Here is a 23,087-nt window from a genome sequence, read left to right as displayed (position 1 = left end):
TTTACCCCCTTACTATGTAAGGAACCCATCTGTAGCCGTGGAAGGAATCTGAGCGTTCAGAGCTTCTTAGCCTCATCTGGGTCCTTGACCCCTCTGACCATCACAACGGGGGTTTCCAATGCACAAAAGTAAACACAAGGAATTACAAAGGAAATTACTTATCTTGACACAGTTAGAAGAATATTAAAAAAAAAAAAACATGCAAGTTCAAGGGCCAAAAACCTCTTTATCTAGTCCAAGTCCTTCATTTTACAGAAGAGGAGACTGAGGCTCAGGTGGAGAAGACATCTTTAAACATGTCAGAGCCCCAGAGTCTCTTTTTCTATGACAGCAGCTGTATATCTGCAGTTCTAAAGGGCGATATAGACCAGGGGCTTGTTTGCACATCTTCTGGTCTGACCCTACATTTTACAGGAGAAACTGTAGGCCACATTAGCTGCAGTGAGACAGACAGGACAGGGCAACTCTGGGTATGTGGAGAAAGTAGAAAAGAGGAAAGGCTCAGCAGGAAAGGGATACACAGGGGCAGATGTCATCCTTGAGCAGGTAACTCCCTTCTTCCCTTCAAAATCTGGGCTACAAAAACTGGGGGAGGGGTGGGGAGTTCCTGCTTCAAAACTCAGGCTTCTCAGGGTATTCTGGGCTGTGCTGTTTAACAGGAGACTCCCCCCCTACGATATGGGGGTTCTTAGGGTGGCTGATCCATGGCAGCTGGGTCCACACCCTTTGGGAAGCCTACCCTTTTCAAAGGCTACTGTTTTCTACCCAGGGATGCTATTCCCCAGCTCTCTTTCCATCTGCTCTAGAAAAGGAGTAGCTGAACAGAGGAAAAGGGAGGAACAAGACACCTGAGGGAAGGAGTCACTGAGTAGTAGGGGCAAATGCAAACCTTACTGTCACCTCTCCCATGGAGCAGGGCTATAGCCAGTGGAAGGAAACCAGGTCACAGCACAGATTCGTGTGTGTGTGTGTGTGTGTGTGTGTGTGCGCGTATGAGAGAGAGAGAGAGAGAGAGAGAGAGAGAGAGCACTCTGCTGCTCTGTCCCACAGGCAAAAGTGCCAACCGAGCAGGTTCTTCTGGGGGATACAGTCTCCTCCTTTCCCATACCCCTTTCACAACAGACCTCATCCAAACTTTCTTGGACAAAAAATGAGGTTCTGCTCCCCTCCCATTCAGGAAGGACTCTTCCCAATTGTACCCTCTGTCTACATTTTAAAAAATAAAGCACCCCCTTCCCAAATCCTCCACAAATTCAGAGGCTTTCCACCAGCTCATTTTCCCACAATAATTTATGAATTAAAGCAGTCCCGTGAAGTAGGCAGTGCATGTATTTTACTGAGTCTTGGAGAGATGTAGTAACTTACCCAAGGTTGTTACCCAGCTAATTAGCGTTGGGGCTGGACCCTGGTCTTCTCAAACTCTAGTCCAGTGTTCTTTTTACTCCCCTGGGCTGTCCCAGGCACCCCAGCCTCCAGCAGCTGGCACCAGCAGAAATCAAAACAGAATGGAAGAGCCCATGAGGCCTTCCCTTTGACCAAGTTATCCAAGAGTCCCCCTGACCAGTATTTCCAGAGCCCCCTGACCTGGATCACCCTCAATCAGAGTGGATTCAAGTCTCCAGAGAAGGTCTGGAAATTCCTGTGTATGTGACTGTCTATCAGTGTTACAATTCTTCATAGATGATCTTATTTAAATACCCTTGGGCCATGGAAAGGAGAACTTTCTCACCTTAAAAATATGAATGTGTGAAATATTTCTGAAATAACTCATTGCACAGGAATCCCACCCTCTTTCTCCCCCAGACCCTGAGTGCCTTCCTCTGCTCCCAGGGAGGGTCCCTCCCAGGTAGGATACCAGGTCTGCCCTCTGGCCCTGAAAACTGAACTCTTGGAAAGCCAGGGATATTGGAGGAAGAAACTGTAGGCCTGGGAGGAAGGGGTCTTGTCCAAGATGGTTAGCGAATGGCAGACCTAGTTCTCCTGGTCCCTGAAGTTGGTCTTTTCCTTAAGGATGTCGGCATCTGTGTGTTTGAATGTGTTCAGGTTTAGAGTGTGCCTGAACCATTGTGGCCTGGAAGGTGCAAGTGCTTTTACTACACCTCCAGGGCCACGAGGACCCAATGGAAAGGGAGGATTCCTGAAGGAGGGAAGAGAGTATTCTGCTGAGAAACCTAACCACTAGGAGATTCCAGGAGATCCAGGGATGCCTGAGATGGTGCCCACCTGAGCGGCCCCAATTCTCTGGCCCCTGTTTGTGTGGCTGTGGGCAGAAGCTGGCATCTTGTCTCCGACCTCATTCCGAAAAGGAGGGAGTTGGACTAGATGACTTCTGAATCTTCCGGGGTTCCCTCCCCATAGGCACTCCTAGGAAGGACATAGGCGCCCAAACGTCCTTCCTCTGGCTCACTCACTAAGGACCCACGTGACTTGGGTGAGGACCTCCGAGATAAACGAATCCAAATCCCTTCTTTTCAGATAAGGAACTAGGCCTAAAGCAAGGACGGGACTTGCCTTCGGCCATCGCGGAGGCTTTGAAGCTCGAGTTCTTGTTTAGATTAGCTGCGAGGTTAGGGAATCCGCGGTGCTAGTCCGGATCCTCTTAGCGTCCCGCCTGGGGCTGAAGCTCGTCACTTGACGATCCTGGGCCTCCAAGGGTGCGGCTCCCGTGAGACCTTGAGCGTGTAGCTGCGGAGGTTGGGGCAGCAGGAGCGGAAGGCGCTCACTACGGCTGGCGCCACCACGCAGTAGCAGTGCACCTCGCGTAGGTGGCCGCAGGCCTGGGCCAACTCCTGCAGCGCCGAGTTCAGGGCCGCTGAGGCTGTGGCGCGCAGGACCAGGGCCGTCAGGGTGGCGGCGTAGTGGCGGCCTGCAAGGCGCACAGCCTCCGAGACCTCCCCGAACGTGTTGAGCCTCAGTGTGGTCACCGGGATGGTGGGCTGCAGGACAAGGGGCACTCGCTCGTCGGGCACCGTGTGGTCCAGCTCTAGATCCACCGAGAGCCCCGGGTGACTGCTGCAGGTCGCCGCCCAGGCATCGTCCGGTATGCCCTCAGCATACTTGTCGAGCCGGGCGCAGAACACGGCCAAGTGCTGGAAGGGCGGGCGGCCAGGTTCAGCCAGGGCGGCCAAGACCGGGGCTGACAGACTGGCGTAATAGAGACCGAGCGCGCACAGGCGAGGGCATGCAGCCAGGACGGTGCGCACCGTTTCGGGGCGCACGTTGCACACCAGCGTCCTGTTGTTGAGGAAAAGGCCTTGGAGCTCCGGGCAGGCGCGCGCCACCTGAAGCACCAGCCCGTCGTCCAGGGTGAAAGGCATGCGGCGGAGATCCAGCTGGCGGAGCGCACACAGACCGGGAGCTCCCGCGGCGCACACCTGGAGCACCCCGCTCAGGATGTCTCGGCCCGAATAGAAGAGCGGGTTCTCACCGCGGCAGGCGATGCGCAGCCCCTGCAAGCCGGGGCCCTGCTGGGCCAAGGCACTTAGCAGTTCCGTGGCTGCTCGCCGGCTTCCTTCCTTGGACGGGTCAAATTCCAGCCCCAGGTGGCGGATCTGACCCAGGCAGGGGGACAGGCAATTCAGGGCAGCCGCGTCTGCCTCCATTTCGCAGCTTTCAGGACAAAACAGAGGAGGAAATGATCAACAGCGCGGTCCAAGGCACAGGTAGGATTCACAGCCGTCCCTCTGTGGTCCACAGGGCTCCTAGCTCCGCATCTCCATCCTTCCTATTTCAGCCTGTTTAGGGTCTCAGCGAGGGGGTCTGCCTAAGGCAATTGCTGAGCCGTAAAGGAAATGAACTCCCTTTGGGATGTCTACATCTCTAATTTGCGAGAGAAAGACCCAGGCTTCCTCTCCTGAACCAACTAGATGGCCCGGCCCAATCCCGACCAAGTGATCACTGCCAGGGCCCTTCCAGGCCTGACATTCCATGTTCTAAATTTCGTATGACAGTTCAGACCCGAAGAGATTTGCCCCAGGGACGGAGTTTGGGGCTGAGATGAATCATCTCTTTTTCATTGTAAAAAGAAATTCTTGTTCCTTCAAAAATGCTTTACATTATCATTGGGGATTCTTCCAAGTACACTCACTCAGCCCTTCCCTCCCTTAGTAGACAGGCCTTCAGGACTAGCTGTGGCCCAAAATTAAAAAATAAAAAAGCATCACCTAGTGGCCGAACTTTCCCTCAACTCACCTCACTTATACAATTTGTGGCCAGAGCTGGTCCTTTCTCCCTTTACCATCTCTCTCATCCAGTCAGTTGTCCCCTTCTCTCCACTCCCAGAGCTACAACATTTCTGGCTCTCCTTGCCTCTTACCTAGGCTATGGCAATAGCCTTCTAATGGGTTTTCCTGCCCCAGGTCTCTCTGGATCCATTCTATCATCCATTGGGAGGCCAAGGTGATTTTCTGATGAGTATCTCTGACTATGTCCACCCCTCTATGCCCCATTAGTTCCAGTCTCCCTGTTACCCCTAGGATCAAATATAAACTCTGGCACTCAGAACTCGTCAGAAGCTGGTACCTTTTTAAAAAAAAACAGTATTTCATTGTCTTTGCCCAATTACATGTAAAAAGTTGGCACCTTCTTATCTCTGCAGTCTTCTTCATGGACTCTATGACCTGGCTACACTGGCATGTTTACTGGCTCTCACACGTGATACTTTAATCTCTCATCTCCTCGCCTGTACACTGGTTGACTACTTATCTCTGCCTTGGAGCTGCCCTGGCTTCCTTCTGCACTCAGCTCAAAACCCATCTAGAGGCCTTGCCAAGTCCCCTAAGCTGTTAATGGCTTCCTCTCTCAGAATGCTTCCCTAAATGGGAATATATGGAGAGATGCTGTTTGGGCCCAGGTATTTACATCTTGTCTCTGACACTAGAATGAATGCTCTTGGAGGGCAGGCACTGCTTTGCCTTTCTTTGGACCCCTAGTTCAATAAATGCTTGTTGAATTACAAAGAAAAACGACTCTGAAAGACTTGAGAACTCAGATCAATTCTCATTCCACTGGGTAGATGAGGTACCATGCTAACCATTCTTTGGGCAGAGAGATGACTGGCTCAGGGTGCAGAATAAGGCATCTGTTTTCAGACACAGCCAATGAGAGAATGCATTTGCCTGACTATGAATATCTCTTTAAAAGGCTTCCTTTTCCCTTTTTCCATTAAGGGTAGGGTGGGAGGTTCAGGGGAGACAAGGAGAGGAGAAAGAAAGGAAAGAAGGGAAAGAAGGAAGAAAAAGAGAAAAAGGGAAGGAAGGGAAGAAGGAAGGGAGAGAGAGAAGGAGGGAGGGAGGAAGGGAAAAAAGGAAGGGAAGGGAAGGAAGAAAAAAGTCTTAAGGTGGCTTTTTTCTTAATGGAAGGAAGACAATAGAAAGGAGACCAGAAAGAACAGACAAGAAGGACAGATTAAAAAATTACAGTTTGAACTTATTATATACCTAAAATAAATCAAATTATATATAATAAAAGCAACCTCCTTTTTCTGATTTACTATGTATATGCAAATGCCCATTCATTTTAGTATTGGTTAAGTTCAAAATAAAAGTAGTTTAACAACATTAAATGCTTTTAACTTCTTGCCTACTTGATTAGCTCTGAGCCCTTTCCTTTTTAGTTAAATTTCAATAGAATGCAAAATCCTTAAAGAGTAGAGAGACCTTTTTTTCCTTTGTTTCCTTCCTTTCTTCCTTCTTTTCTTTGTTTCTCTCTCTCTCTCCTTCCTTCTTCCTTCCTTTCTTCTTTCATTTCCTAGATCTGACTCATAGTAAGCATTTCATAACTGCCTGTTGAATTGAAGTCAAGCCTTGGACAACCAAAAAGTTGATGGGAAGACACCTGAAGTCTTTACAGATTGGTTGGACCTACCACAGTATAGTCATTATCTTCTGGCATGGCATTAAAGAATTTTAAGCAAGTTGAGGCTCAAAACATCTTTCCTACTTGTAGTCAAGTCACTATACCTCCCTGAAGACCCTCTCCCTCCTCCTACCTGGAGGCAGGCCATAGGAGATAGGGATGGGGAGGTGGAGAGCTGTCTCTCCACCCCTGTGGGTCTGGCCAGCCTAAGACTGTGCTTTAGAGGGATGCCTATGTTATTACAGTTTGGTGAATGTTTTCAATATTGTCAAAACTGTTCATTGTTTCTAGGGAAGGGACCCTCTTCTTCCGTGGTAAAAGTGGAAGCTGGCAGCTGGATCAAGAACATGGGTGGAACTGATAAGCCTGGGCCAGCCACCTTCTCCTACTTGTAATCATTAATGGGACTTGGTCAGTCACTCAGTTGGTGGCAGTTATTCTAATTCTGCTGATAGTACTGAAAGTACTAAAATATTAAAGTGTCTGTATTGGTCCTTTGCTATCACAGCCTGCATTTTGTCCCTTGGCAAAAAAATTAAAAATATAATAAAAAAAATAGCCCAGGGACCTCAAATAAATTACATAATAATAATAGCATTCATGTAGCTCTTTATGGTTTGCAAAGCACTTACAAATATCTCTTTCAATCCTCCCCCTCCCCCCCAAGATAGGTATTATTATTATACCCTTTTATAGATGAGGAAACTGAGGCTAAGAAAAAGTTAAATGACTTGCCCAAGGCAGGTTTGAACTTTTGGCCTTCCTGCCTCCAAGTTCAATGCTCTCTCCCCTGTGCCACATAGGTGCTTTGGGGGTTTAGAACTCTTGAGGGAAAATGCCTCCTACTGTGGAGTGGGCAAGAATGGGTCCTTAAGGCCTCCTCACCTGATATCTGTGCTGTACCACACAGAGCTTGAGTTGACAGCAGTGGCCCAGGTCCTGCAGACCTGTGAAACTGCATATCGATCCCGAAGGGGCAAGTGTCGGAAGATCAGTGACAGTAATTCTTCAGGGAGGTATTTCCACAGTTCAGCCATTGGGTAGGTGGTTGGCTCCAAAGGATCTCTGTCCACTAATTCTTCTGCAGCATGACTGGAACTGGTCTGAAGAGAGAGATCTGGGCATGACTCAGAGGGAAAGAATCATCCACTCACAAAACTCTTCCCCCAGCTAGTACTCAATGGCTTCTATGGCCAGGGAAGATCACTATGGGGTGAGAACATCAGCCTTGATCCCTGACCAGACCTAGGTGCAGCTCAACATCCTGGGGGGGGGGGTCAGTGTTTATTCCCCTTGTTTTTGCTATTCAGTCATTTCACTCATGTCCAGCTCTTTGTGGGTTTTGTTGGCAAAAAAACATGATTTGCCATTTGCCAATTCCTTCTCCAGCTCATTTTACAGATGAAGAAACTGAGGCAAACAGGGTTAAGTGACTTGCCCAAGGCCACACAACTAGTGTGGTCAGATTTGAACTTACAAAGATGTCTTCCTGACTCCAGGTTCAGCACTGTCCACAGTGCCATTTAGCTGTTTCATTCCCATTGCTAATTTTCTTAAAGAACTCATTGTGGCTTTCTCTAATTTTCAGCCTTTGCCTTCTTTTAGGGCAATACATTCCATAAGCTTATTTCCCTCTGTCAATACAGACATTTTTTCATTTGTTTTAAGATTATCTTCATCCAGTAAAGAGGGAGCTGGATTAGAAAGCAGCAGTTCTATATGTATGTGAATGTGTATATATACACACACACAGTGAGAGATAGTATGTATGTATAACATATATACACATATTTACATATAGAAATATATCTCAAATAATTGGTTTCCTTTATAATTGCAGGTATTTTATTTTATTTATTGAAAAATACTTGGGAATCCATAGACTTCCTAAGACTGCCAAAGACTCAAAAAAAGGATAAGAGCCTTTGGAACTTTTAAAATCTCCTCTGGTTCAAGCATTCTATAATCTAACCTTCTGTGTTATAAAATCATTTCCAGCTCTACCATCCTATGTTTTTCCCCTACACTCCTCCCACTTCCAAACTTCTCCATGACTATTGAGAGTCCCACTGTCCTCACCGTTCCTCAGGCTCACCCAAGGTGTCATTCGGAATTCCTTGCATCTCTCACCTACAAGATCTCCCATCTCCTATCTAATCTGTTGCCAAGGCCTGGGCAACATCCCTCAAACAAGATGGCTTTTCTCTGCTCTAACACAGCTCTCACTCTAATGCAGTCTCTCATCACCTCATCCCTGGACTAGTGCACTAACCTGCTGGTGGGTCTGGCTGTGCTAAGTCTCTCTCCCACTCTAGTTCTTCCTCTCAGCCATCAAAGTGATTTTCCTAAAGCACAGGTCCTGCCATAACACTCCCCTCCTCCAGTGGCTCCCTAGCACTATTAGAATCAAATACAAAATCTTCTCTTTGGCATTCGAAGCTCCCCATAGCCTAGTTCCTCCTCCCCACCCTACCTTTCCAGCCTTTCTACTCCTTTTTCAACCCACCCCACCCCTCCACATACCCTGGGATCCAGTGATATCAGTCTCCTTGCTGTTTCTCAAACCAGACACTCCATCTCCCGACTCCAGGCATTTTCACTGGCTGTTCCCCATGCCAGGAACGCTCCCCTTTCTTATCTCTGCCTCCTGCTTTCCTTCATGTCTCACCTAAAAACTCACCTTGTACTGGAAGCCTTTCTCCATCCCTCTTAGTGCTACGTTTTCCCTCCACTAAGTATTTTCCGTTTATCCTGGAACGGAACTGGTCTGAATAGACGTTTCCTCGTGCTTTAGACTGTGATCTCCTTGAGGAACTGCCTTTTTGCCTTTCATTACATTCCCAGGGCTTAGCGTAGTGCCTGGCCCATAGTAGGGGCATAAGAAGTGCTTATCTACTGGCCGTTCTGACAGTCTTTTAGAGCTTTGCCAGCCTAGCCATCCCTTCTTTTGTGCACGAGTTAGTGTGTGAGGTCCTTAGAGAATAAACTCTCCTCCCGCTCCAACGTCTGGTTTATCTTCCATTTCTATCCAGTTTGCTGGGCAGACTCAATGCTCAACCTCAGAGCCCAGGAGGGAGACCTTTCCTTTCCGTCTGAGTTCAGTTCCCACATCCTACAAGAGGCCTTTCCCCGTCCCCCTAATAAGGTTTCCTGCTGTCTCCTTTGTGAACTGGGAGCTCTTTGAAGGCAGAGATTATTCGTGCCTGTTTTTGTGCCCCCAGAATTTAGTACGGTGTCTGATGCCCAGAGGATGCTTAATAAAGACTTACAGGTTTGGCTTGGTTCTGCTCTCACCCCAACCTGCTCCTGCTCCTGCTCCCGCCCCTTCCCTATTCAGCCGAATCACCTCTCTCACGCCTGGCCCGGAATAACTGTCTGTTGGCCTCGGATTCCAGGGCCCGCCCGGCCCAGCCCCGGCTCCGGCCCCGGCACTTACTTACAGGACCGTACCCAGGGGCCGTGGCCTTTGCCTTTCCCTTCAACTGCGAGGACTTTCTCAGGACTATATTTTGACTGGAACTTCAAAGAAGAGGGCGACCACTGCGGCCTCTGCCAAGACGCAGATCATTCCGAGGCCCTGAGCTGCTGGCTGGGACGGGCCGGGTTCGGGAGCCCAGGGCCCTAACTCGGGGTGGGGCTCGGGGAACTTTTCCTCCGCCTCCACAGTCTCCCCAGGGCCGCCTCGAGAACTGCCGGATACCCCGTAGAATCCAAGGTATCCGGGGCCCGCCCTCCTGGTTACACCATGCCTTTGACAGTCTGCCAACGTCCCCCACTTCAATGCAGTGGCCCTTTGGGAGACTAATCTTTTCCATCAGCAGCTGATGCCTTGCGGCGGTGAAAGAGTTAAATGGGTAGGGTTCGAGAACCCGGAGTAGAAACCTGAATGGTTCATTCAAATCAGCTGGGTACAAGTAGCCAACCACCAGGCTGGGCGGGGCCGGGCCCCAAGGAAGCTGCGGGCTGGAGGATAGGTGCCCAGGACATCAGGTGGCAGCCCTAGGGGATCCCTTCTTTCGGGGCGCAGGAGATCCTGTCAGCTGTTTCCACGTGGGGGGTCTTGGGCGGACAAGAGCCAGGCCTTCCCTTCGCCCTCCGTCCCCCCGCGCTCCTAGTCCAATCCTACAGCTTCCTGCGAGCCCGGTGTCCTGGGACAGACTGGCAGGCTGCTAGCCGGGGGCGGCCAGACAACTGGACCTGGAGAGTCCCCCTCCTCCTCCCGCCCCCGGGCACTGGAAGTTTGAGCTAGTGGAAACATTGGACTCCGAGCCAGGGGACGTGGTTCGGAATCCTGTCTCTGCCACTGAGTGTCTGTGGGCGAGTCACATCGCCTCGTTTCCTCAGCCGTACTACGTAGTGATAATATTTCCAGGAGTTTGATCAGTTTTAAAGCTCTAGGGAAAGGGAGGCTACCCGGCTTGCCACTACGTCTCGAGCTTTTCTCACCCGGCCCGACGGTGCGTCCCCACCTCTTTTCGAAGTCCAAAGAATCGTGAGGCTGGGGTGAGATGTGATGTTCCAGGGCGGATCCCGCCTGAGCCCACATAGCCCAGGGACACTAAGTCTCCAACACTCCCAAAAGGCAAGCCGAACATGAACCCCAGTCTCCGTGGATCCTCTCCTTTCCCCCTGCCTTAGCAGACAGGGGTCCTAGAGGGCAAATAATAACCCACAATTGCCCAGCGTTCTTCTCAGCAACCCTTGTGAGCTAGCCAGAACCATGTGGCATTATGGATAGTGGTTGTCTCGGATTCCGAAAGGCCGGAGTTCAAATTTTGCCTCAAACAAGTCCTAGAAGTGTGACCTTGGGAGAGTCACTTAACTCCTCTCAGCCTCAGTTTCCTCATTTGTAAAATGGGAATGACACGCACCTATTTCAGAGTTGTGATGAACAAACGAGACAGGCACTACATGCATCTTAATCTCCTCAGCCCTCCATGTCACTCACCCCTCTCTGTTGGGAAATTCTAGCCAGCTACCCCGATCTGAATGTTTCTTACCTGCCCCAGAGAGCGGACCTTGGAACTCGAGCTGAAAGGGTTCCTGGACTCCCTAAATTTCCAGGGCCGACTCCTGGATGGCTGACTCACGGGAGCTGAGGCTGGTATGTAGGCTTGGATTGGGCTGATTCGGGGGAAGACCCAGGCCCTTAGGCCCATCCACTAGGTAGGAGCTCCTCTCACTACACTCTACGGCTTTGGCTGCTCTCCCGGGGCGGCCCCCGCCCCGGACTTGGGGGGATCCCGGATTGGGGAGCCAGCTCTGCCCCTCCTCCCCTTCTCTCTCATTCCTCCTCCCTGCCCCCCCTCCCTCTGGGCTCTGCGCAAACCCGGAAGAACGGGCGGACAGAGCCGGTGTCTGCGAGCTCCGGAGCACCCAGGACCGCTCAACTTGGTCAGTGTCCGCGGGGAAGGCAGGAAGGCAGGAGGGCGCGAGGAGGGGTGGACGGGGTGGGTAGGGACGGCGGGGAGAGGGCACCAGGGCCAGGGTCCAGAATTTTGCCTGGTTAGAGGTGCCAGGCATGAGCATGGTCCTGAGCTGGGGGTGGGGTGTGGTGGTGGTGGCTGGCATCGCCCGAGTGGGAGACCCAGGCTATTCGGGTCCTTCTCTCTCTTCTCCCTGGGGTTAGCCTGGGTTGGCAGGGGCCGGGGCCGGACTCGGGCCCCACGTGGGAGACGGTGTTCGGAGCCGTGAGCTGTTGGCCCCCTCGGGAGTCCCGTTTCTTCGGACAGCGCAAGTTCCGGAGGCACTTTGGCTGTTTGTAAAGCGCATTCCTCAGGAGCGCAAGGGTTCTTGTCGCCACCTCACCGATGGGGAAAATGAGGCCCGGGGCCATGAAGGGATTTGGGAGTGGGTGCCCGCGAGCAATTGGTAAAAATCCGAGCCTTGCTCTCTTGCCAAGCTCTAGGCCACGCTGAAAATCTGGAAGTCAGCCACGAGCTGGACCCGCTCCTCCCCCCTTTCCCTGAGCGTGGGCCCATCCCCCACCCTCACCCCCTCCCTCCCTCCCCAGCCGCCCTGCCTGCCCAGGAACGGTCTCTGGAAGATAGACGTCCCAGTTAGGGGCGAAGGGGACGTACCCTGGCCAGAAGCCTAGGAGGGAGCTGGAGTAATAGTGACCTAGAGTATGGGACAAGAGTGGATGGAACAGGCAGAGAGCCTAGTGGAAAAGGAAGAGGAAGGAAGGGGATGTCATTGGACCAACACTGAAGAGTTTACCGTAAGCAGTGTACGGGGCCTGGATAAAACCCCAGGCATTTCATAGACTCGTAGGATCTGAGAGGAAGAGAGGGACCTTGGGGCTAGCTAGTTCAGCTTGATCTTAATGGCAAATTCCTTCTACATGTACCCAATAAGACTTCATCTGGGCTTCCCTTGAAGAGGTCTGAGGGGAAACCCATCCCCTCCTTAGGCGGTCCGCTCCATTTTAGAAGAGTTCTGACGGTTTGTAAGGGGATTCAATCAGAAGGGACTAAAAACATAAAAGGAATCTTTGAAAAGTGCCCTGAAAGCAACGTGGGCCGGAGCCCTTCGAGCTGAGGGGCTCAGGGATGACTTCATAGAGAAGGTGGCATCAGAGGTGGGTGAGGTAGGAGTTCCTGTAATAAGGGAGACGTTGAACAAAGGTTCGGGTCACTCAGGAAGGGGAACATCCTCTTCGGGAGTCTGGGAGTAATTCAGTGCGGCAGGTCTAGCATCTGTACCAGGGAGAAGGGCAGTCTGGGGAAATAGGTTGAAGTTGACTGTGGTAAAGCTAGCGAAGGTAGACTGAAGAATGTGTTTGGATGATGATCCATGTAAAACAGTGAACCATGGAAGGTCGTGGAGTGAGATCAGCTGGCAGAACTGGCTTTTTCTTGTTCCTGAGGACAGTTCCTTGATTTCCTCCATTTCTTTCAGCGGAAGTTCCTCTACTATCTTTATGACCAAAGGTGTTTCTTGGAAGATGATATTAGTGGCTTTAGGAGGATGGAATGGAGGAAAACTGAAGGACACCTGTTTGGAGGTTATTACAATAGTCCAGTTAAAAGAGCCTGAACCAGGCTGGTGGCCATTGTAGTCCAAAGGAATCAGATGAAAAGATGAGCCTCAGTTTCTTCATCTGTAAATTGAGGACTGAATTACATAGTTTCACAGCTCCCCTTTCACTCTTAATTAGACCTGTGCATATAAACTAAACCAGAGGTGTCAAACTTACTGCCACTTGGCCACAATCAGCCCCTCCAGAGTGGGGCCAAACCAAGTTCAACTCATTGGGAAATGTTTACCAAAATAAATAAAAATATAATGCAACAGAGAGCATGATCTGAGTCAATATTGGGCATCGAGGTGGCAGTGGATAGAGCACCAGGCTTGGAATCAGGAGGACTTGGGTTTAAATCTGGCCTCAGATCCTTTATAACTGGGTGACACTAGGCAAGTTATTTAACCCAGCTTGTCTAAGCCATATCTTTCTGTTTTAGACTTGTTTCTAGGACAAAAAGTAAGAGTTAAAAAAAAAGAGTTTGCTTTTCTCAGTGGCTTATACTTTGCCCTTAAAGTTTTGTTGTCAGAATTAATTTGCTTCCTAAAGACTTCCCCTTAGAAAGGAGAGAGAAAAGCCATTCACTTCCTCATCCAAGATTAGGGTGTGGCTCTTAATGCTTTAGAATTTCAGTAAATCTTCTATCCACATTTTCATACAACCTCACTCAATTCTAAAATGGTAATAAAAATGATTATAAATGACCCATACAAAGTACATTATAATTGCTAGGGTAAAATGGAGCCCAGAGCCTGGAATCAGGAAGACTTGAGTTTAAATCCAAGCTCAGACACTTACTAGCAGGATGACCCTGGGCAAGTCATTTAACTGTTACTTGCTTCACCTTCCTCTTCCCTAAAATGAGAATAATGATAATACTGTCTCCCTTCCCCTTCCAACCCCCTTCCCTGGGTTATGAGAACCAAATGAGATAATATTTCTAAAAAAAAAATAAATAAAAAAACCTTCTTACTTTTTGCCTTAGAATCCATAGTAAGTATCTGTTCAAAGGAAGAAGAATTGTAAGGGCTAAGTGATTGAGATGTGCTCTGGGGTCACATAGCTGTAAACTGTCTGAGGCCAGATTTGAACCTAGGACCTCCCATATCCAGGCCTGGTTTTCTATCCACTGTCCCATCTAGCTGCCTAGAGATAATATTTTTAAAGCATTTAACACAGTGGCTGGCACATAGTAGATACTTACAAAATTCTTGTTTCTGTCTTTCAAGCTTTGCAAAGGGCTTTACATATGTTATATCATTTGGTCCTCATAGCAATCATATCTATCTATAGCTATATTTATCTCCCCATTCCATAGATGAGGAAAAAGGTAAGTAGTGGTGAGATGTCTTACCCAGGGTCACGCAGTGCCAATAAATAAAGCTTGGACCTTCTGTGCAGATCTGTGATAAGGAGAAATCAAGGCACAAAAGGTCCAAGCTTAATCCATTTATTAGCAAAGTTAGCAGTTAGTAATAATAGAAGTCAGTGGTCTCTCAGTTAGCAGAGCCCAGTATAGTCAGAAGAGCTTTTTAAATCCAGTTTAGTGGTTGTATAAGATTCAGTGACACCCACTTATCTAAGATTGTGATTGGTTCTTAATTATGCTATCTGATGAAGAACCTTCATCCATTCAACCAGAAACCCCAAATTTGGGCAACATCCTCTAAGAAGGCCTCATGACAGCTAATCCCAAAGTGCCCTCCTGAACTCAGGTTCTTCCAGAGTTCTTCCTTGGGGTTATGGAGGGGGCATAGATTTAGTCATCCACCTGTAATATTCTCTAGAAAGTTCCTCATTCCCTACCTTGATGGAGCCCAGTACTATGAAAACGTCTTGTGATTAGATTGAATAAACTTTCATCTTCTTTCCTTTCTTTCTTCTCTCTCAAACTCCCTCCCTCCTCCTTCCTTTTCATTTCTTTCTTCCTTTCCTTTTTCTTTCTTCCTTTCCTTTTTCTTCCTTCCTTCCTTCCTTCCTTCCTTCCTTCCTTCCTTCCTTCCTTCCTTCCTTCCTTCCTTCCTTCCTTCCTTCCTTTCTTTCTTTCTTTCTTTCTTTCTTTCTTTCTTTCTTTCTTTCTTTCTTTCTTTCTTTCTTTCTTTCTTTCTTTCCTTCTTTCCTTCTTTCCTTCTTTCCTTCTTTCCTTCTTTCCTTCTTTCCTTCTTTCCTTCTTTCCTTCTTTCCTTCTTTCCTTCCTTCTTTCCTTCTTTCCTTCCTTCTTTCTTTCCCTTCTTAATAGTAGGTATCACTTTCAAGACAGAAGAGCAGGAAGGACTAGACAATTGGAATCAAATGACTTGCCCAGGGTCATATAGCTAGGAAGTATCTAAGGTCACATTTGAACTCAGGACCTCCTGTCTCCAGGCCTGGCTCTCTATCCACTGAGCCACCTAACTGTATCACCTTTCTTTCTTATCTACCTCAACTGGCATGCTTATTGAAGGTTGGGCATTAGATGCTCATAGCAATACTCTAAGCCTTCAAGCTGGGTTACAATATTAACAAAACTTGTTAACTATTAATCAGTAATTTCATAATAGTTAGCAAGTGTCTAAGACTGGATTTGACTAGTCTTCCTGACTCCAGTGTGCCACCTGGCACTTAGTGTGTCACAGCTGGGCTCTGACTCCAGCTGCTGGCATTCTCTGCAGATCCTACCCCCTGGGGTCTGAGAAGGATCAATCAGTCTAAACGACTGATTGGGTCTGGCCCCATGGCTGGTACCTGAGGATACTGGAAGATTTTTTTTTCTTCTCCCCAAGTCACAGACATATTCTGCCTCCCCCCATCACCTCCCACCATACCTCCGGCCCAGAGAGGGAAGGGGATCTTAGATCCAGCTGGCCAGCCTGGCAGGGATTGCCCTCTGCTTCACCCTGGCCTCTTGGCCTTTCACCAGGGCTAGGCTGGGACTTCTGCTTTATGTCAGCCCTTTTCTGGGTCCTCCTTCCCACCTCTTTCCTCCCCCCAAATTCCCCTAGTTCTGTCTGCCAGTCAAAGCTGCCCAAGGCCCAAAGGTCTGACACCTAGGGAGGGGAGTGACCTAGAGAACCTGGCCCCTCTTTGGTGTTCAGGGAGGTGGTGGCCCTGCAGAAAAGAGGAAGGGCAGGAGGATCTGAAAGTGAGAAGAGCTGAGGACTGCTCCATCTCCAGGAAATGCCCAGGAGGGGAGATCTGGGGACACCATTCTGAGAAAGTACTAGCTGTCTGTCACAGTTCCCTGCACGAGAGGCTCCCTCTGCTCACTGTCTCCTGGGCTTCCCTTTCTACCAGGGCTTCTTCCCCTACCATGTACTCCCAAAGACCTCCAAGCCCGTTCTTTGGAGGTCTCTTTAGAGTCGATGAATTCTCTGTTTCAAGGTGGCTTCCAGCTCTGGCACTCTCCAGGGCAAAAGCATTCTATGTTTGAAGCTCCATCTTTAGCTTTGCTCTAGTGTCTTATCATTTTTTCTTTTCCCTAGTTTGTATAGCATGAAGGATGTGGAGTTCAGAAGACCTGGGTTACACCTGGGCAAGTCACTCTACAAGCCTCCATTTTCTCATCTATAAAATGGGGATAATAATAGCACTGTAAGGGTTAAATTAGGATTTTGACAAAATAAGAGAGCAGCTTTTAATAACTTGGGTTTTAATGGAAAACCAGAGAAAAGAAAATTTCTGGCAGCTTTGAACAATTAACAATTTAGTTTTATTAAAATAGAGATAGTAAAAGAATATAGTAGAGAAATATGGGGAAGAGGTAGAAAAGAAATTGCCTAATACCTAACTAGCTTCCCTCTGACTACCTGTAGCTGCCTATAAGTGCTGTTATAGAAAGTCCAGCTGCTCACCTCTCAGCTCGGCTCACTGGGCAGAGTAAAGATTCTCCTCCCTCCTCAGTCCTCGAGCTGGCCTTTTATAACCCCTTTATACTTCCCTTTCTGTCTCTCTGGTTTCTACTTCCTTTCACTGTGGGCTGGCATAGCTTTACACATCTCTATGGTAAAAGGGCCTCCGGATCCCGTTAAATGAGAGAAAGGGATTAAGAATTCCCTTTTACAGCACCCACTTCACAGAGATATGAGGATCAAATGAGATTACAATTTATAAATGTTAGTTATTATCATTATTTATTTGCTTATTTTAAAAAAACCCTTACCTTCCATCTTAGAATCAATACTGTGTATTGGCTCCAAGGCTGAAGAGTGGTAAGGGCTAGGCAATGGGGGTCAAGTGACTTGCCCAGGGTCACACAGCTGGGAAGTGTCTGAGGCCAGATTTAAACCTAGGACATCCCATCTCTAGGCCTGGCTCTCAATCCACTGAGCCACCCAGCTGCTCCTGCTATTATCGTTATTCAAAAAGAAAATTTATCTTCTGTCCTAGTATCAATTCCAAGGCAGAAGAGCTAGAGAATTAGCGTTATGTGATTTGCCTAGTGTCACACAGCAAGGAAGTATCTGAGATTAGATTTGAACCCAAGACCTCCTCGCTCTCTACCCACTGAGTCACCTAGCTGTGCCTGTGTAAAGTGTTTTTGCAAGCCTCCTAGCCTTAAATAAATGTTAGCTATTTTTTGTTGGAGTTGGCTGAATTTCTTAGGTAGCGTAGTGACTTATTGGGGTGTCTCCATTTGTATGGAGAACACTCAGCCTGGGATCTGGGATTCCTTGGGAGCCTGGGAAGGCAGGGCTGGAGACTGACCAACTGGCCAACATGATGTACAGGAGCCTGAGATGGCAGGAGATCTCTGGAAGATGGCAGACGGCCACCAGGAGTGGAGTGGCGGTGCTTACCTGTTTGTGGAATCCACAATGGAGAAAGTCATTCTGTCTGACCTATACCAGGATCCTCAGAAGAAGCTGGCAGTATTTCGGGCCCTTAAAATGGCCCTAGCAGGTGACTATGGGGTCTTGGGAGTATATATGGGAGTGGGAGCAAATAATAATGACGTGGGCTTTTGTTCAATGGTATTTTGTAGCTTACAGCCTTCTTGTGGTACAGACATTAGTCCTCTCTCTCTTTTTTTTTTTAAAGAATCCTTTACTCTCTTAGAAATGACTCTAAGACAGAAAGGCAAAGGCTAGGCAAATGGGGTTAAGTGACTTGCCCAGGGTCACACAGCTAGAAAGTATTAGAGTCAGATTTGAATCTTGATCCTCCCAACTCCAGGCCTGGCACTCTATTCACTGGGCCACCTAGCTGCTCCTTAGTTCTGTTTGCTAGAAGAAGATGATAAAGGGCATCCAGATGAAGGGAGGGTATAGATGTGGGAGCAAGGCCAGCACCCAGGGGCTACTCTTGCAATCATCCCTTCCCCATCCCAGGACCTTGTTTTTATTTCCCATTCCCCTCCCTCAAAATAAATTGAAGAGGGAAGTCAATCACCCCCCAGTTTCAGACTCATCTCACCACAAGGAAGGACAGTGGGTGGGCACTTCTCAAGGAAGAGCTTTGCTCCCCAAAGTATTCTACCAGTCAGGTATGAAAAACAATGGGGCAGTGAGATGGTTCAGTGGATAGAGCATCAGGCAGAGAGACAGGATTTGGTCCTGGGTTCAGACTGGACCTCAGACATCTAGCTGTGTGACCCTGGACTAGTCACTTAACTCCCATTGCCTAGCCCTTACCACTCTTCTATCTTGGAACCAATATGCAGTACTGATGGTAAAATGGAAGGTGAGGGCTATTTAAAAAAAGAGAAACAACTAAGAGGTAAACCCTGAGGTGTCAGTGTGACCCCAGACTGCTAAGGAAGGACAGACTAGGGGTGGCTCTCCAGGATGCTTTACATTTATCTGTCTCCTCCTCTGCGTAGCAGCTCTAAGATGTATTTTTGCAGGGGAACTGTGTACCTGTGTGTATCGGGACCCTGTGCAGATACATGTGCACCTTTGCCTGTGTCTGTCAACGTAACGTAACGTGTGTGTGTCTGGAAGCATGGCCATCTGTCCATGTGCACTGTTGCATGTTTCTGTGTGTATCGGGAGCCCGGCCCCCACACACACAATATGTATTAATGTGGGTGTCTGAAGGCCATGCCTCTATGTATATTCGGGTTGATGGCCACCATTGATGCGCATGTGGCTCAGGTGACTGGCTCTCTCCATTGTCTAAGCCTTTCTCTCTCTCTCTCTCCCTGTCTCTGGCTCCCACCTTCCCCAATTCCTTCTTCTGTCTCATTGCAGCCTACACCAGGTCTTTTCCTTTCCCCGGCTCTCCCTCCTCTGAATGTTGCACCTTAAGGCTTCAGGACCTGGGAGTGAGCAGGGACCTGGATGAAGCAGGATGTGGGAAGCCCTTCCCCCCCTCCCCTGATCTGGGCTTGGTTGCTGAGACCAGGCTTGCAGAGAGCAGCTCCCCAGCTTCTGCTCTCCAGACAGGGCTCAGCATGAGAAGATGCCCCCTTCCAGGAGCAGGGCCAGGTGGTTTCTCCCAGTTTACTGTGGACGAGCTCCAGGAGAAGGGATGACATTGCCGGTGAAGAAGGCTTTCCTGATATCTGCCTTGTTGTCCCCCAGAAGCCCCAGAGCTCATTATTGTCAAAGTCTGCAGTATTAACAGGCAGGACCTCCCTCTCTACTAATATATTTGATTTCCTGGGATGGGAGCTGCCGAGCTTGCCAGGGCCAAATCTCTGATCATACCCAAGCTGATCTAAGGGCATAGCTGCTACCTAGTGGGCTCACCAACTCTCAATGATCCAAATGTGGCTTGGGAGTCATTTTTTAAACCCTTACTTTCTGTCTTAGAATCAATACTCAGTATGGCTTCCAAGAAAGAAGAGCAGTAAGAGCTAGGCAATTGGGGTTAAGGGACTTGACCAGGGTCACACAGCTAGGAAGGTGTGAGGACCTGATCCCTAGCATGTGGCTTTCTATCCACTGAGCCAGCTCGTGTCCCAGGAATCATGTTTTGTAATAGTTTTGTATGGCTATGAAGAGCCCAGGCCACAGAACGTTAGAGTCGTATGGGACTTTAGAACATAAATTATTAACATCCCAGAATTCTACACTGTAAGGGACCTCCGAGATCATCAGTCCGTGCCTGAAGATGTCCTGAGGCAACATCTCCACATGCAGAACCTCTTTGCCTGAAGACCTCTAGTGATGGGAGAACCCACAGCCTCCAGAGCCAGTTCATTCCAGTTTTGGACAGCTCGAATCATTAGGAAGTCAGCTAGGTGGCACAATGGTTAGAGATTTGGGCCAGGAGTCAGGAAGCCCCTCAGACGCTTCCTAGCTGTGTGACCCAGGCAAGTCACTTAATCCCGATTGCCTAGCTCTTGAAAAAACAAAGTAAGGATTGAAAAAATAAAGACAATGAAGAATGAGCAGGAGGTTCACCTCCCTCTCTCCAGGGTCAGCCTGTCGCCTGACCTGCTGCACCCTGGGGCCTCCCCGGCTTCCCCCCCTCCCCTAGAATGCTCCGGGAGCCAGGATGGGGCGCAGATTCTGAAGATTCACTGCAGCGGCCTCCAGCTCATCGTGCAGCTGAAGTTCTGCGGGCAGGAGCTGTGCGGCCGCTTCCTCCGGAGCTACCGCGAGGGGGCTCTGCGGGATGCCCTCCGGAACAGCCTGGTGCCTCTCCTCGACCAAGCTCAGCACCTCGGACAGCTGCACCTGGAGCTGCACGTGGGCTCCGAGCGCCTGGACTTGATGCTGCATGAGGAGGACCGCTGCTTGCGCTGCATTCATCAGGCCAAGGTGCGCGCCAGCGGGGCCGGGGGAAGGTTGGCAGGAGCGGGCGGGCGGGGAGCCAGACTCGCACTTAGCCTTTTCCGTCTTCCTTCCCTCGCTCTTTCCCAGCCGGACCGGCTCCGAGATGAGGAGATAAGTGATCTGGAGGATGCTTTCCGGAGCCTGACCTGCGACCCGGGGGGCGGGGTGGCCCTTGCCTCTGGCCCCGAGGCTCCAGCCCTCAAGGCTCCAGCCCCCAAGGCCCCTGCCCCCAGAGTCCCTGTCCACTCGCCCCCTCCCCCTATGCAGGGGCAGACTTTTGTGTTCCAGGGACAGGAATTTGGTGAGTGAGCCCTGGCGGGCGAATTCATTTTGCTGGGCCAAAAGTTTGAGGGATCTTTGTTTTATCCCCGGCTCCTAGGAAGGGGGCAATATTACCAGAAGTGGGGTGCACTGGAGAGAGGCGATTCTTGCAAATTTGCAGACTGCCCAGGAAGGGCAGGGCAGTTTTGGGGGGGGGATTCCTGGCTCATCTGGGCTGTCCATGAAGGAGACAGTTCTTGTTTAATTCTGGTATTAAAGAGGGAGGGTCTGGGGTGGGGGTAGTGGCAATTGTGGGTTTATTGGGGGCATTTGAGGATTGTTGGGGAATCCTCGATTCATATGGAGGGGTCCAAGGAGTGGAAGTGGAAGGGTGAAGGACTGGAGACCGAGTCCTGTACAGACTGGGGAGGGGTGGCCATAGGTCCAGTTTATTGAGTGTCTGGGGACAGGAACCCCAGGTTTATGTGGAGATCTCCTAGCTCCCAGCTATCTCCACTCAGGCTTACCCCATTCCTTTCCGGCAGCTAACCGACCGCTGAACTCGGATGACCAACTGAAATTTGCCCGCTTGGTGGGACGCAAATGGCGGACAGTGGGCCGGGCATTGCAGTGCCCTGCCCTTCGGGAGCAAGATCTGGAAAACCTGGCCTACGACTACGACCGTGATGGGCTTTTTGAGCAGGCCTTCCAGCTGCTTCACCATTTTGTACAGGCCGAGGGCCGCCGGGCCACCCTCCAGCGCCTCATCGAGGCTCTGGACAGAAGCAGCCTCACCAGTGTGGCTGAGGACTTGCTGGGGCTGCCTAGGGTCCAGGAGGATGGGGACCATGAGAAGGAGCAGGGGTAGGCGGCACTGCCCAGCCCACCTGGCCTGAGTCAGCATGATCCAGACCTGTTGGGTCAAGGGTGGGACTCCTGATTTGTCTGGGTCCTGGGGTAGCCAGCTGACCCATCCAGGCACTGTGAAGACCCTACTCTCTCGGAGAGGGCTGCAGGACAGAAGGAGGGCTGCTCTCCCACCCAGCTCCCATCAGCCCTTGGATGTTTCCCTCACACACATACAGGGACCTTTAGCCTCTCCTGTGCCCACCCACCCACCAACAGCCATTCCCCCATCTTCTTTTCAAGGCCCAAGCACTTTGGAGGCTGTTCAGCCCAACAGATCCAAAGTAATGCAGAACTGAAAGGCCCCGAGGTTTGGATGGTGAGGCTGGATGAGTGGAGGAGACCATTGGGGAAGAGAAGGAACCCCAAAGGAGGGTTTAGTAATATTTATAGAGGGTGTCCCCAAAGTCTTAGAGCAGTTAAAGTCTTGGAACTTTTAAAGCTATAATTGCTCTAAGAATGGGGACACCCTGCCTAGTGCCTTCTGGTCTGCAATGCATTTTTACTATTATCTCTTTCGATCATCATAACACAACCCTGGGAGGTTGGTGCTATCAGTATTCCTATTTTGCAAATGAGGGAACCAAGGCTGAGGGAAATTAAATGACTTGCCTAGGGGAGTTGTTGTTGTCTTTTTTTTCTTCAGTCCCAACTCTTGGTTGACGGGATTTGGGGGTTTCCTTGGCAAAGATACCGATGTGATTGGCCATTTGCTTCTCCGGCTCATTTTTCAGATGAGGAAACTGAGGCAAACAGTTCAGTGACTTGCCAGGAGCTCTTATCTAGTGCCAGAGACTGAATTTGAACCCTGGTCTTTCTGACTGTACTTTAAATGGCATTAGCCCTTCATCCACACGGATGCACATGCTGGTATTTTTTTATCTTGGAGGTAGTAAGGAGCCATCGACATTCCAGGAAGGGGTGTGTGTGACAGTTAGATCTGTGTTCTAGGGAAGTGATTTTGTATGCCTGAGGAGGATGGAATGGAATGGGGAGAGGCAGGGCAGGGAGCCAAGCAGAAGGCTATAGCCATAATCCAGGTGAGAGGGAAGGAAGGCAGGATGGAAGCCCTGCACAGCCAGGGAATCTAGCAGTGGGGAAGGAAATGAAATCACTTAGGACCAGATGTTGGGCTACCTTAGTGGCTTCCAAAAATTCATGCCACTTCTTGTCTGCTTCTCAACGAAGCTCAAATTTCCCCATCTGTAAAAATGAGGCATGGTGACTTCAGTGGATGGAGCCTCAGGCTTGCATTCTGATGTGTCAGACTCTTCCCTTTTTTGGCAAAGATATTGGAGTGGCTTGCCATTTGCTTCCCCCAGCTCATTTTATAGATGTAG

General features: G+C 49.6%; 2 protein-coding genes and 1 long non-coding RNA gene across 13 annotated transcripts; 2 read left to right on the top strand and 1 right to left on the bottom strand.

Annotated features, from left to right (window-relative positions):
* Positions 1 to 1,316: 1,316 nt before the first annotated feature.
* Positions 1,317 to 11,036, bottom strand: FBXL8 (F-box and leucine rich repeat protein 8). Of its 9 annotated transcripts, XM_007477124.3 has the most exons (4): positions 10,857 to 11,036; positions 10,303 to 10,506; positions 6,742 to 6,959; positions 1,317 to 3,609 (listed from the first exon to the last, which is right to left on the bottom strand). In XM_007477124.3, the coding sequence occupies exons 1-4, from the start codon at positions 11,013 to 11,015 to the stop codon at positions 2,628 to 2,630; spliced, it is 1,563 nt and encodes a 520-aa protein (XP_007477186.1). In that variant the 5' UTR covers positions 11,016 to 11,036; the 3' UTR covers positions 1,317 to 2,627. The 9 variants fall into 9 exon arrangements, with proteins under 9 accessions (XP_007477186.1, XP_007477187.1, XP_056658592.1 ...); XM_007477125.3 differs by lacking the exon at positions 10,303 to 10,506 and having other exon boundaries at positions 10,857 to 11,015; XM_056802614.1 differs by lacking the exon at positions 10,857 to 11,036 and having other exon boundaries at positions 10,326 to 10,454.
* LOC130455202 (uncharacterized) lies at positions 3,686 to 6,349 on the top strand. The gene is made up of 2 exons (XR_008913169.1): positions 3,686 to 4,852; positions 6,148 to 6,349. It is a non-coding gene; the product is annotated as an uncharacterized LOC130455202 (long non-coding RNA).
* TRADD (TNFRSF1A associated via death domain) lies at positions 10,491 to 22,367 on the top strand. 3 transcript variants are annotated; one of them, XM_007477133.3, is made up of 5 exons: positions 10,491 to 10,960; positions 17,587 to 17,758; positions 20,282 to 20,565; positions 20,668 to 20,881; positions 21,387 to 22,367. In XM_007477133.3, the coding sequence occupies exons 1-5, from the start codon at positions 10,934 to 10,936 to the stop codon at positions 21,707 to 21,709; spliced, it is 1,020 nt and encodes a 339-aa protein (XP_007477195.1). In that variant the 5' UTR covers positions 10,491 to 10,933; the 3' UTR covers positions 21,710 to 22,367. The 3 variants fall into 3 exon arrangements, with proteins under 3 accessions (XP_007477195.1, XP_007477196.1, XP_001372553.3); XM_007477134.3 differs by lacking the exon at positions 10,491 to 10,960 and adding an exon at positions 11,158 to 11,250; XM_001372516.5 differs by lacking the exon at positions 10,491 to 10,960 and adding an exon at positions 11,852 to 12,076.
* The last annotated feature ends 720 nt before the right edge of the window (positions 22,368 to 23,087 follow it).

Source organism: Monodelphis domestica, chromosome 1 (genome assembly GCF_027887165.1).
Source record: "Monodelphis domestica isolate mMonDom1 chromosome 1, mMonDom1.pri, whole genome shotgun sequence".
NCBI lineage: Eukaryota > Metazoa > Chordata > Mammalia > Didelphimorphia > Didelphidae > Monodelphis > Monodelphis domestica.
This window is presented reverse-complemented; position numbering and strand designations above follow the sequence as displayed.

What these genes read in the sequence shown, in the direction of transcription:
- FBXL8 (XM_007477124.3), bottom strand. Translation starts at nt 11,015, where the DNA reads ATGGGCCTAAGGGCCTGGGTCTTCCCCCGAATCAGCCCAATCCAAGCC. An exon ending in AGGTCCGCTCTCTGGGGCAG is followed by an intron (nt 10,507 to 10,856) that starts GTAAGAAACATT and finishes TTTGCCCTCTAG; the next exon opens with GACCCCTGTCTGCTAAGGCA. An exon ending in TGGTACAGCACAGATATCAG is followed by an intron (nt 3,610 to 6,741) that starts GTGAGGAGGCCT and finishes TTGTCCTGAAAG; the next exon opens with CTGCGAAATGGAGGCAGACG.
- TRADD (XM_001372516.5), top strand. Translation starts at nt 11,984, where the DNA reads ATGGGACAAGAGTGGATGGAACAGGCAGAGAGCCTAGTGGAAAAGGAA. An exon ending in CCAACACTGAAGAGTTTACC is followed by an intron (nt 12,077 to 17,586) that starts GTAAGCAGTGTA and finishes CATGATGTACAG; the next exon opens with GAGCCTGAGATGGCAGGAGA. An exon ending in GCTGCATTCATCAGGCCAAG is followed by an intron (nt 20,566 to 20,667) that starts GTGCGCGCCAGC and finishes GCTCTTTCCCAG; the next exon opens with CCGGACCGGCTCCGAGATGA.